General features: G+C 44.7%; 1 protein-coding gene across 1 annotated transcript in view; it reads right to left on the bottom strand.

Moving 5' to 3' along the window:
* Positions 1-13,891, bottom strand: part of msrab (methionine sulfoxide reductase Ab) — a 26,108-nt gene continuing 12,217 nt past the window's right edge. Inside the window, 2 exon segments of the mRNA XM_040199849.2 lie at positions 1-895; positions 8,783-8,889. Of these exon segments, the coding sequence (XP_040055783.2) occupies positions 722-895; positions 8,783-8,889 (281 nt within the window). The 3' untranslated portion in view covers positions 1-721.

The following is a 13,891-nucleotide window of genomic DNA, read 5'->3' on the forward strand; positions in this document are numbered from 1 at the left end:
TGGTTTGAGATACATTTATTATTTCAAGATTGAGAAAACAAAATAAAGTCACTTTTACTTTCTTTACATGTCTAATCGGCCTAAAATCCAAATACTTACGGAGGATGCAACGAAAGCATTCTGACACTCCGCTCTTTATGAAACGTTGCTACCTTGTGGACGCTGACGGATACTGCAGTCCAACCAGAAACCGCTCCGAGTGCACTACAACCTCAGGTTTAATTCCCCTTTCATTCATTTTCATTCCCTTTCTTTCCTCTTTTTAAAAAGTGTTTTAATGCATTTTACATCTTATGCAAAGAATTTTGTATTGCCTCTCTATTTCACAGTTCTCTCATATAGCAAATTATAGTCTTATATTGTCTTACAGTTTAAAAATCTTTACAAAGTTTTAATGAGTTGACCAATTCTAATATATGTAGATATTAGTATTACATAGTTTATTTGTATAAACTGTCTATTCTCTATTTTGTAAGTACATCGAGAGCAACAACAGCAGTAAAATGATGTTCATGTGCGCACACATTGGCCAATAATTCTGACATTGTTTTCACAGACGAATGTTTTAGCTCTGATAAAAACGTTCAATGAAGCTTAGTAATATATTTGCAATCTGACTGTATAGAAAACAAGTGCATCAAAAAGAATAGATTTGTATTAATCAATGCCCAAATAACAACCTTCCAAATTCCTCGTCCTTATCTCTCCCACCATTTATCCCTCACAGTTCATCCTTTCCGGCTCCGATGGGACAAGAGACTCCGGTTCCTTTGAGGCCACAATAGCCCTTAGGGACCTTCTTCAGATACTGCTGGTGATAGTCCTCAGCGTAGTAAAACCGCTGCCCCTCCCGGATCTCTGTGGTGATTTGACCGTAACCTTTTTTATCCAGCTCCTACAGATAAAAACAAAACCATGACATCACCTTTAAACCATTTTTTCATGCATTTCAAAACACGGTGAAATGAAAAAAGTTTGGAGGTTTGATTTAAGGTGTGTTCACTGAAACTACTGGCCTTCTAAATTGACAGCAATGCGGTTAAACTTAGAAATCCCTGAACTATGAAGAAGATGTCCTCCGTACGCAGCATCTGTATGTGCTCAGATTTTGTAGCCCGTCTCCAACACTTCAGCCCCGACACACAATCGGTACTACTTTGTTTTTCCCCTCAAAATTAGTAACAAGGGTACACGCCTCTTCAATCGGTTGTTCTACTCTGCAGTCTATGGGAAGCGCACTTTCAAGAACTCTCTAATACGGTAAAGAGTTTTTGCTCGGCAGCTGGAAAGCAGGGGGATTGACTGACAGAAGAAAGGAACACACTTTTCTCTCAGTAGTGCAGCTCGCCTTCGTGGCGCTCTCGGTGGGACAACGCATCAAAGAGGAGCCGCTCGCTTTGACAACTCTTTAAGACACTTTCATACGTACACTTTTCTAAGCACTTTGAGAAAAGGCTTTACGCACACACACGTGCACACAAAAAAGCACACTTGTACACAAACACACACATTAATACCTCTGATAGATAAATTAAATAACTGATGAGCTCAGTGGTTTTCTCAGTTTAATAATAAAAGTACTCAGTCGGCTAGATGGGGCGCGCTGGGAGTGTCTGAGGGTAACAAGTGACTCACATGTGGCACTTTATCTGCGTGCCGCACCGAGGAGCTTTGCTCAATGGGTTTAAAGCTTAGAGATGACGTTTTCGTCAATGGACAGGTTTCAGCCAGCTCCAATTCTTATCAGATTCAGCGTCCGTCCCGCTCTCATCAGGGCTGCTGGAGAACTTATGGATTCTTTGTTCATAAAACTTTAAAATGATGGGATTTATTTATTTCACGTGTGACTTATGAAAAAAAACAACCTGTGTTGCAATATGGATTTGACACTTTATATTTTTGACAACTTTGCGATCCTTCTGAGCGAGTATTTTTCTTTGCTCATAGTTTAGTATTGGGGACTTGCAATGTCATAGCCTTGGTTCACTCCCCCATTAACCCCATTTCCAGCAGCAGCAGGCGGCTAATTTCAGTGGTTAATCTCTGATACACCCACACTACGCAATGCACAGCTCCAGATAGAATACAAAAAACATTGAACATTTAGACATTTATTTTTTCAAAAAGTAATGGAATGGAGTTAATTAGCCAATACGCCAATAAAAAAGGCAGAAATTAGAAATAACTGCTTATCGGAAGTTTGTCATATTTCTTTTTTCTGGATAAACTTTTGCAGGCAAACTACCTTTTCATGCACTTCTATTTGCACTTCTATCCATGTGTGACTACGCATATTTTACTGGAATTGTAACTAAGCTAAATAATAAAATATGGACATTTTCTAATTGGTCCTTTCAGGTCATCTGGAAAGAGGAAGACATGTTTAACAAGCACCAATACCAATTTATAAAAAGGTAATTGTGCTTGTGACGGGCTGCAAGGCAGTGTACCATTTTGTCCACACGGAGGCAGTGTGGGACAAGCAGTGTGTGTGTGTCTGTGTGCATGTTTGCGCGAGTGTGTGCGTGCCAGTGGTGATACAGTGCAGTAAATCAAAGCTCGGCGCCCCGCAGACAGGCCGAGGCTGACCTCCCAGTCCGCCACACTGCGAGGGCTCTGATCCCCCCTGCAGGAAGGACCGGACGTCCACAAACCCAAACCACAGCCAGAACACCTCAACCTCACCGCCAAGGACACATCTACCTTTTTCATATGTCCACTGTGTGCAGTCCGACACGGAGGAACCCATTTGTGCTTCCCTGCATCCAACAGCATTGTCGTCAAGCGGCCAACGCAAGCATGGAGTCTTTGTACATCGTGGCCTAATTAATCAGTCATCACGACAGAACCACTGTAGTAGCAAAAACCCCTCCGGGGCGGAGGAGGTTTCATGCGAGCCGAGCACAACGTCCAAGGAAAGGTCTGCTACTGCGAGCAAACATAACCCCCCCCCCCCCTTACCCCCCTCCCGCCGCCCCCGACATCCCCGCACGATTCCCTCGCTCTCCATCCAGCCCTGTACAGCAGTCACAACACGGCGGCCATTTTAGATCTATAAATCAGAATGCATGGCGTCACACCGCTGTGTATAACCTTATGTGGCTTCGCTCTCTCTCTCTCTCACTGCAGCAGCAGCAGCAGAGGAATGGAGGTAAGGATGTGGACTGTAAAAAATGCCAAAGATGGAGGAAAGAAAATTCTAGGGAGGGAGGGCAAACGGGGCGGCCGGTAAATGATGCTGCACAGAGGGGGGGAAACGTTTTCCTACGCGTTTGTGTAGGTGCTTGTATACATGTGTGTGTGTGAGGATTGACGCAAACGGTAATGAATACAAAACCAGGAAGGTATAGTCTAGGGTGTGTGTGTGTATTCTCAGACATAATGGACAAATCCACGAGGTAAACCCTCACAGTGCGGGGGGGTTGAGACCTTTTGGTTATGGTTGGGATGAGTCATGGACTGCTTATAGTTAAATCGCCAGGGAATAAATGTCAATGCAATGTCCTCCTAAGTGACAAAACGTGTTTGTGTGTGTGTGAGTGTTTTAAGGGCTGAGCTCACTCAGCCCAGTCAGCCCTTCCTTTCTTCACGCCTGTCGGAAAGACTCCCCTGTCAAAGGCACGGCTGAACGGGTGCATCTCTCTCTCTCTACCTCCATTGTCGACTCTCTCTCTCTCTCTCTCTCTCTCTCTCTCCCCCATTTGAGCACAGACCACGGAGTCGTGCAACAAAGTCCTCCCTGCTCTCCAGCCAAGCGAGAGAGACCCCTCTCGCCATCACCATCGCCGGAGAGACGGCCTGGGGACACAAATAGGACGTGACACCCCAAGAGAGGGTGGAGGTGGAAGAGCAAGAGGGGGAGGAGGAGGAGGAGGAGGAAGAAGAAGTAAATGTGCTCTCTCCTCCCGTCCAACCCCACCGTCTTGTCTCTTCCCCTCGGAAGGCCCACGGCTGCAGAGCGCTCGGGAGGAGACGCACATTGACAGAGAGTTTGTGACACCAGATGACTCATGGTGAAGACATTTGAGGAGGAACATGACCTCAATTCAATGATTTATGTAATCATCCCATAGTCCATTTCTGTGACGGGTGTGTGGTTACTGCCACACGTTCCATCTTTTTACTTATTCTTTCTTGGGCAAAAGAAGAACGAAGATGGTTTTGTAAGTAAAATGGCAATGCCTCGATGTAAAAGCACCACATCCCAGATGTTGTGTTGTTACTATGTTAGAAGAACAAAATGAATTTCGCCTTTAACAACAGGCATCTCGTGGAATTATCGGAGAACATCATTGCTGATGCATGTGTGTGGAAACAGCCTTTAATGTTGTAGTTTTTCAAAATTAAGATATTTCTAATTAATACTGTTCTAATCCAGAATACAAAATTGTTAATAATCTGCTCATATGTATTATATATATATTATATTGTATTAACTGGCTACCTCTCTCAAAATAAATTAGAAAATTAAAAGATGGAAAATATTCTTTGGGAAATTTAGTATAGAATATAAAGAACAAAATGAATGAAATGTAATAGTTTAGATCAAGTACCGCAAGTTGTACTTAAATAAAGCACTTTAAAGAACTTAAATGTACAGACAAAAGACAGAAAAGGGTTTGTTACAATAAAGTCATAAGCACAGATCTATAAACAATGAATGTTTCGCTGCAGCTGCTCACCTGAACGTTACATTCAAAATGTAAATTTACTCTACTGCCAAAAGCAAAATTGCTCTGCGAAACAATGCGGCGGAAAACCCCCTGGAGTAGGCTGACACGATACTTATCGCCGAGTCACCGCGCTTGCCCTTGATGACCTCGCGGAGAGAGAAGGAACGATAGCGGTGGAGAGAAGACGAAGGACCAGGACAGACGGGGAGCGAAAGAGACGCAGGGACGCTGCGGGGACACGCAGGGCGATGTGGAGGAGAGTACAGGAGATCCCGGGGAGATTATCCAGAGGCCGACGGAGGCTATTCCGGAATATTTTTCATCATCTTACTCACGGAAAAATAGTGTGAAATAAGAGAGAAGATAACGAAGACGTACGTTGTGCTTCGTCTTTGTGAAATCCCATTTGTGTAAAACATTCATGTGCGTCCCTGCGAGTGAGAGCTAAAGGATGCGTATTCCCTCCGTGTGTTTGTCTGCACAGAGGATGAAGAGTTTTTTTTTTTTTTCCTGCCCTGCTCTGTCGTTCTCTTTTCCAGCGCGGGTCAGGCATCCATTTTAGCTGGGCTCTAATCTTCAGTGAGCGCGCCTACATTTTGTGAGCGAGGAAGCCAACACTCCTACATTTTGAGAGGGTGAGAGTCTCGGTCTAGAAGCACGGCGGCGTGTGCTGCTACGTCGTTATTTTTCTGGTTTATTTTATTTTTTTATCATCACATCTGAAGACTGAAAAATGCAAAGCGCATTCTTGTGAAAAGCGATCGCCTTTAAACATTTCAGCTGCACTCAATATCTCAACGTGGTATCTCGTAGTCAGGGATGGGCATTTACCCTGTGGCAATTAAAAACTAATTTGTGAACAATATAGATAAACGTTCCGTTATAAACTACTACCTCCTAGTTTTGTGAGAAAGGTTGAGATTGATTGATCAGTTCAGCAAAATATTTCTATGTAAAACCCGGGGAGACAAAATGAGGTTTGGGGAGTAGCAAGGGTAAATCGGACTTTTGAAGACTTTCCAAAATAAAAGCATGTCAGCTCGTATGACTCGAAGCCCCGATTACAAAACCTGCTGATGCTGGGCCCCGTTCCTAACAACCTCCGGGCTGCTCCTCAGGATTTTTAGCCCCTGACAATCCCCCCCCCCCCCCTTTACTGCCATCACCCCTGTAAACCCCCCTTTAGACCCCCTTTTCCAGCTCATTAAGTTAGGATGCCTTATCAGAGTGCACACTCACCCCTCCAAGGCCACACACACACACACACACACACACACACACACACACACACACACACACACACACACACACACACACACACACACACGTGAAATTCAAGCTGGCTTGATAAAAACTATTGTTCATACATGCACACATTCATCACTCTCGAACAAACACACACAAATATAAAATTGAGGAAGGGGTTCTCTACACACACACACACACACACACATTTTGCTATATATATATAATTTATATAAATAAAGATATATATTTAAATCCGATCCTCAATTTCTCTCCAAACCCTAAACCATCTCTAAGCGACCCCCTCAAACGCCCTGCACTCTCCTCCTAATCAACTCTTCCAACCCCCCCCCTCCACCGCTTCCCCCCCTCCAGCTCTGGGGAGACACATTTTAGAAAAGTGAAAAGGATGGAGGGAAAGAGAAGGGGAAAGGAAGAGAGAGACGGGGGAGACAGAGGGAGAGAAAGAGATGCACTCCTCCTCTCTGCTCTGCTGCCACAGCGGCTTGGCTGCAGAAGCCTTTGATGTTCTGCAAATTTCAAATTTCATTATAGAGAACCCCCGTCCCCCCCCCGCCTTTCCCTTTCCCTTCTCCCCCGCTCTGCTCTTGCGCTTAAACAAGCTTTTCTGCCTGACTCTCCCGCGCCCCCACCCCCAATGCCGAAGTTAAGAAACTGAAAGCCCTGCAGAAGAGACTCTTCATATGGGTTAATTATTCATTGGGCTCTGCTTGTATGGGCCAAATGCGCGTCTCTGTCTGCGTCTGTACGTACCAGTGAGAGTGTGTGTGAGTCACGGGCCGGCAGTGGGGCGGAATCTGGATTTTGCGATGGTCTCGGATCGCCTCCGCCCACGCTCTCTCGTCGCTCTACCGAAAACATGCTCTCACTTCTCCCGATAAGACGGCGACGGACTTTTTTTAGGATGAAAAACACAAACCCGACCTCACGAGCACAGACGGACGTACTGCAAGGCCTTCGAAAAGGAGACATGGTCCCCCCCGTTCTCGATACTCGGCATCGATGCGGCAAGGCGACCATTTCAGGGCAGGAAGCTGCCATTTTGGTTCAGAGCGTGTCAGCGGCTTTGAGAGGCAATGTGTCCCAGTGGCACTCGGATGAAACCGGGGTGCCACTGAAGTGGTTGACAGATCGCTGGTGTCAGCAGCGTTGGTGGGTTGAGAGGAGAGGTGAACCAGGGAAAAAAGCCTGTGGGCCGTTTTGGCTGTGGATGTTTGTAAATGGGTGTGTTTTTTTTTTGAGCGTGAACTCATTTACAGTTCTAACCCTTTTCTGGCGTGGCGGTGACAAGAAAAAATGCTTGTTTTGTAAGATTTATTGAGTATTCAGAGCTCAGGCTGTTGTCTTAGGGATGACCTACATTGTTATTTTCAGAAAAGGTTAGGTTACTAAATTGTAGTCAGTGAAACCCTAAATATTATAGAATAAAATTGTAATTTAAATGTTTTCAACACACAGTACATGACTGTATATGCATGCATTGATAGATGCTTTAAGCGGATTTAACACTGCATTATGGGTAAGTATCAACAGTGGGCGAATGAAAACGTGTTTTTAGTTTTGCGTTCGCAAAACAATCTCATCTCACGGACCATTTAGTGGCTTAAGGTTGAGTTGTAAAGTTCATCAAACGATAATTGTAACTTTGAATAGTTAAAGTATATCACATGGCGTATTATTAAGGTCAGTCGGGTCCCTCTGGCCTGATGTTCTCGTCTTCCTGTCTTTCCTCTGTTCCCCACCTTCCTGGTCTCAGCTGCCACTCCCCTTTCACCTCTAACCTCAGCCCAAGGCCAAGGCTGGGAGGTTGTAGCCATGGCAACATGAACAGCCCTCTGGGCCATGACTGCTTGACCCCGGGATCCCCCCCAAGTAGCCATGACGATCATAATTTGCCCCCCCGCTGCCAGCTTGTCCATGAATTCCATTCAGAGAGGGGAGGTGAACAAACGAAAGTGATGCAGGGATCAACGGATAGATGGACTAATGGATGGGCGGCCCCGACAGATGGACAAAAGAACAAAAAAGAGACGCGTGTGTCACTGAAAGGACAAAATTAGTTCTGATGACCTATTGACCCGCTCGCTCTCGTTCAGGTTAAGAAAGGGGGCGTTGCGCATTGGATGCAATTGGGGAACAACTCAACGGAGGAGGCCTCGCTTCACGAATCAGCGTCAAACTCCAAGAGGTCACCACTCCAGAGGCTTCCATTTCATTCTTATTCAAATAAATGGGACAACTTCAAACTATAGCTAAGTCCCGCCTAATGGCCAAAGAAAACGGTTACAATCTACTTTCATAAAGTGGAAACACACATTGAAAGATTTAACGTTGAAAAACTAACAAGGAGGAAAAGTCCCGGACCGGCCAACGTCAATCACAAAGTAGCTGCGCCTTAAAGCATATCAGGCTTTATGGTCTATTTTACTCTAAATGAGATGATCATTTACTAAATGACCACAATACTGTATTGAAAATTACTTGAAACTAGCAATTGAGTCATTAAACATGTTTACAATACTAACTGAGGTAATAAAGTAAAAACAATGGTGATGTCTATAAAATCTGAGCAATGCACTGTAAGAAACCGGGTTACATTTTCAGAACCAGAGTTTGAAATGTTGCATTGATCATTATTTTATATTCATATAATATCATATTATTTTAACATTCATCATTACCCTACACCGGTTTTGGTTATATGGAACACCGTGCTTGTAACATATGTTACTGTGTAACATGTGGCAATAAATGGCTTCTGATTCTGATTCTCAGTCAGTGTCGTGTCACCTTGTCACGTGTGTGTGAATGGGTTGGAGGGCGGGCGGGTGGGTGTATTATACCTGCTGGAAGGCAACTTTGCTCTTCAATGCAGCCTCCTGTTGATGTGGGTTGGACGTGTAAATGGCTGAACGATACTGAGTGCCGTGGTCATTCTGCTGCCTCATGCCTGCATGAACACACGTACATAAAAGGCACAATAAGACACCCTACAAATGCGCACAGCTACCACAATCACCAAGGAAACATCTGCATATAAAAAGGTTTTCAGAATTACGTCATTGTCTTGCATCTTGAACTTACGAAGCTAAATAAATTTAAAGATCACTGCAGATTTGGAGTTTCATTAGGGAGACCTGCGGTGTGTAGGTGCATGGGCTCATGTAGGTGGGTGTATTTTTTTCCCGCTTTATCATGCGGCACTGTCAGAATTTTCATCAGCTTTACATCAGTACGTTTGGTGGATGCCCGGGCCAAGTGCACCCGCACCAGCGGTTTTTGGGGGGGGGAGGCCAAACCGCTGCAGTCACTCCTCTGTAGAGCCTACAATGCGGAGCGCGTCCGGCATCCACTCAGCCTTTGGTTCTGCTCTTTACTGAGGAGCATCATTCTTTTCTAAATCCTTGGCCTTATCAATGTTTGGCCTAATGGGCTAGTGCGAGTGTCACACACACACACACACACACACACAAATAGAAGCTCAGGTGACATGACAGAAGAACAGAAACAGCATTATTACCTGAGGTGACTCTGCCATGCCTCTGTTTACCCCTCGCCACATTCAAAGGTCTCAAACAGGCTTTCCTCATGAGAGAACATCTGTTTGGCTGTTTTGTTCAACTACAGTCCGTCAGTGACAATGATATCTCTCTATGTTGTTTTCTATTTATAATGTGGGAGAAAACAGATTTCCCTAAACGTGCTGACAAGCTCGGGCCACAAGATGCTGACACCCTCCTGACACAGCATGTGTAGTTCTCTAGATGAAATGGTACCTTACATCATTGAGTGTCATAAGTACGTTCATGGCTATAAGTGTTCATCTGTTCTTCATTCAAATGACAGTAGACAAGCAGGCGTAGCCCGCTCTCCGACACACACTGGATGCCTCTGAGAATTAGCTTCACTGAAAGTAAACATTACACTATTCGTTGTTCCGGAGAGAGCTTAATATCTTTAATATCTTCTCTATCAAAATTAAAACATATTCTACAAATCGAAGAATTGGTCGGAGCTGGCATGGCTCACAGCGGAGCATTATGAAGACCACTGACATTAAGATCTCAGGGTGGTTCAAATATAGTTGTGATGGTGATTAGCTGATAAAAGAGAGGTAAACATACTCTGTTGCCAAGGTAACAAAAGTCATTTATTTTCTTGTGAGTTAGAGATGATACGGATATTAAAAAGGTCAAATTACCAGCCAAAAGTTTGGATACATTTTCTCGTTCAATGAGAAAAAAAAAACGAATGGAGCTCATTGTTACAATAACATGCTTCATTGGAGCCGCCCATTAGACATGCAACCCCGACCTTTTCCACTTTGAATAACGAGCCCGCCTCCAGCGCGAGTTGGGTTTGGGAGAATTATAGTAAAAAGAAAAGAAAAAAAAAGAAAAGAGAAAAACGACAACAAGGATCGTGAAAGCAGTGAAATGCATGGAGCGTCATTATCTATTTTGGCACAGTGGGGAAGGTTTGAACACAAACAATAATTGTTTTTTACTTTTACTTAACCTGAATAAAAAGAGGAGTCTACATTCACGTTGCTCTGTAAAGGAGTTTTTTGCACCAAAAGGCCAACATTTTTGGAACGTAATATTTTTTATTTAGCACTATCCTGAACCCACCAGAGTGGAAGCTAGCAGGAATGTCATTACTTTTGCATTTATTTGGTCATTAACAAAATTATTGAACAAAAAGCAGATTGGGTGAGCCTGCTCGATGAGATATAGAACAGTCTGAACCAAAGCGGCAGACCGGCCACGCAATCCGCAACAGTGCCGCGATGCTTGTGTTTCTAAAAACAGCCCTGATGTCATTTCATGAACAAACTTTTGTTAAAAGTACATTTTTTTCAATACAATTTTAGCCTTTATCATATCATTCACAAATCAACGCACTCTGATTTGTCGCCGTCTGCATCCATCTCTACGCTCACCCCCTTTTCCCTTCATTTCCGCAGTGTTGGATGTCGGCCATCTTGCCCCCAGGGCTGTTGTTCAGTGACGAGTTCAACGGAGGCCCCTCTATCAAAGGCCACCGAGCCACGATACCATTGGCCTTCCACCGGAGCCTTTGCTCTCATTGGCTGTCTGGAAAGGGGTCTTGTAGCTTTGCTGCTCCCGATGACCTTACACACTTCCCAGAGGTTCGGACCAGCTCTCTCACGCACGAGCGCAACGCACGCACTCGGCGCGTAATAATGAATTAAGAATCATCATCATCATCATCATAATCAAGACGTCCCTGTTCCATTCCACACGAGTTACTCCCTAATCAAAATATCAGCCTAGGTTTTGACTATACCAAGTCCAAATCCATGCCCACAAGCATGGAGTCCTCGGAGAACCAAGACAGACGCAAATACCACCCAAAAAATCCCCCCCCCCCCCCCCCAGCGCCTTTCTTGCGCTCTCCATTTTCAACAGCCCCCTCCATCATTTTCTCCATCCATCAAAGGCGGCAGTAATTATTAATGAGAGCCTCCCTGTTCTTTCTGCATTATGCATGAGAGCCTTGCCTCTGAAAGCAGAGGGTAATGGGGGGTGGACAGAAAGGGAGGGCTCTGGGTCACATACGTGCACACACGTGCACACACACACATACACACGTCGCCACTTCTCAGCGTCACTGACCTACGCCCGTAAAGACATAAATATTTATTATACTCTGTACACCCCTAAATAAGAAAATTTAAATGTAACCCCTATTTTACTAATCCCAAATCAGACAAAATGGGAGCGTGGTAGATGACGTTGATTCTTAGAGGGAGTAGATTTTCTTTCCAACAAACATTCATGGACAAACCTGTGGACACAAACGTACATGCAGACACTTTTTGGGCTTGTTGTGTCTAAACACACTGATATTTCTTGCAACTCTTTCAAATCCAAAAACAGCTCAGCTTGTCCCTGTTGGCCCCGGAGGAGAAAAGCAGGCAATTTCTCCAGTTCATCATCTCCTTCCACCTCCATTCACCTTTCATCTTTGACTCCTACCTTATTCTCAACTCATCCATTTGCCACTACCTTCCATTCCCTTATCTCTTTAACAAAGTTCAGCCCAAGTTAATAGATCTCACACGTGGTCCAAGGAGGGGTGAAGATGCAGCGGGCGTAGAGCCAGGCTTGTTTTCCCGCAAAAAAATGGAGATAATCAGATTAAAGGGCTGCTGGTGAAGAACTGGTAGGGAGGGAGGTGGTGTGTCTTTTTACACAACGATGCTTCATCCTTTAACCACGTCTGAGATTAGCCTCACCCTTCAACTTCCATCTTTCCTTCTTTTATCTCTTTCAGCTCCCTCACTCCGTCTGCATTTCAAGATCACTCAAATAGACTTAAAAGCAAGAAAGGATTCCAAATGAGGCCGAGAGAAAAACATTTAATTAGACAGACGAAAGAGTACATTTCACAAGTCAAGCTATTGTCAGAGTATGCAATTAAGAAATATTTCTGCGTAATTGGTGACTTTTCGCATCCTTCTGGGCAAGGAGAACAAACATTTGAAGTTAATTCTGGAATTATTGCACTTGGCAGTGTGTGCCAATTAGAGTACAGCGGAATGAGCACTAATTAACAATCTGATGTCTCTTCTTCCTATTTTACTTCTCCCCGGCTACCCCCTCCCCGCCTTTCCTTACGCTGTCACCCGATGTGATACTTCAGGTCTGGAGAGAGAACGCTGCCCTGTGCCCAAACTGAACCACCATGAAGGGATTATTTGCCGTTGATACTATTCGGTAAACCCCCCCAAAAAACGGTACATAGCAAATAAAAAAGAACAACTGTAGTCTTTCCCAGTGTGTGTGTGTGTGTGTGTGTGTGCGCGTGCGTGATAGCACTCAGAGTTGTGCCGTACCCCGCGGTCCCGCTACGACTGTGTGCGTGCCAGCAGAGCCCTCGCCTCCTCGCCTCCTCTCCTCCTCCTCCCCCCTCTCAGCTGCTATTTTTGCCCTATTCTTATGTAAGCTGCTCCTGACGCGCTGGAGACAGAGGCAGAGTACGGAGTTGGGATGGTGAGAGCAACCCCAGCGGACACACACACAGATTGTATATAGACACACACACACACACACACACACTAAAGGAACTGAATATGTGACACATGCAAACATACATGGCAAAACAGAAAGTGAAGCTCTGCTGGCTGTCAGATGGTGGCACTTCATATGCAGATGGAACATTAAACCAACGGTGTTTGCCTTGGCAATAGCGCGGTGTATATGCGTGCAGCTACGGCTCTGAGGCGGACATCATGTAAATTACTGCGGTAACTTTCGCCATGCCTTTTAAAAATCTGTTATCTCTCTTTCATTTTGTTTTCTCGACTGGAGCATTGCTTTGTGGTTCTGGGCATGTTGTCAGAGAACGCAGTTTATTTTCAGCAATATCTAAATCTAACAAGTTGAACTTGTACTGTTGTACTCAGTCAGTCAGTCGGAATAAGAGAATGAGTTACGTTCCACGTTACTTAAATCTTTGATTTCACAAAGGGGCTGTATGCCCGTTTTCTCTTAGTCCTTCCATGTTGTTTCAATTACAATCTTTTTGGTGGGAGTGAAGGTGAACAACAGCAAATGCACAGAATCCTGTTTAAAGAAAAACTAACCTATTACGACTTATCAAACATGACTATAGATACAACACATATTTACTCATCTTCAGCCTACTCAAATAGACACCCAGAACTCAACCCCCACATCGTGCACACACGTGCCGTAATCTCCATAAATTAGGACCGTCAATGTGCGTGAGGGTGTAATAACCGACATCTGGTAATGAGCACGCCATTTTCAGCCAACCAGTGGAGAGGCGTGGGGTTGCTTTAGAAGTGTGGGGGTGGCAGAGGTGGCAGGTCAGGGGTCAAGGTCACCTCCTGCAGGGTTTGGCTTTAGATGGCTGGGGTAACCCTAAATTGAGGGATGTGGGGACACTGGGGGGGGGTCCCC

This window comes from Gasterosteus aculeatus, chromosome 15 (assembly GCF_964276395.1).
Source record: "Gasterosteus aculeatus chromosome 15, fGasAcu3.hap1.1, whole genome shotgun sequence".
Classification (NCBI taxonomy): domain Eukaryota; kingdom Metazoa; phylum Chordata; class Actinopteri; order Perciformes; family Gasterosteidae; genus Gasterosteus; species Gasterosteus aculeatus.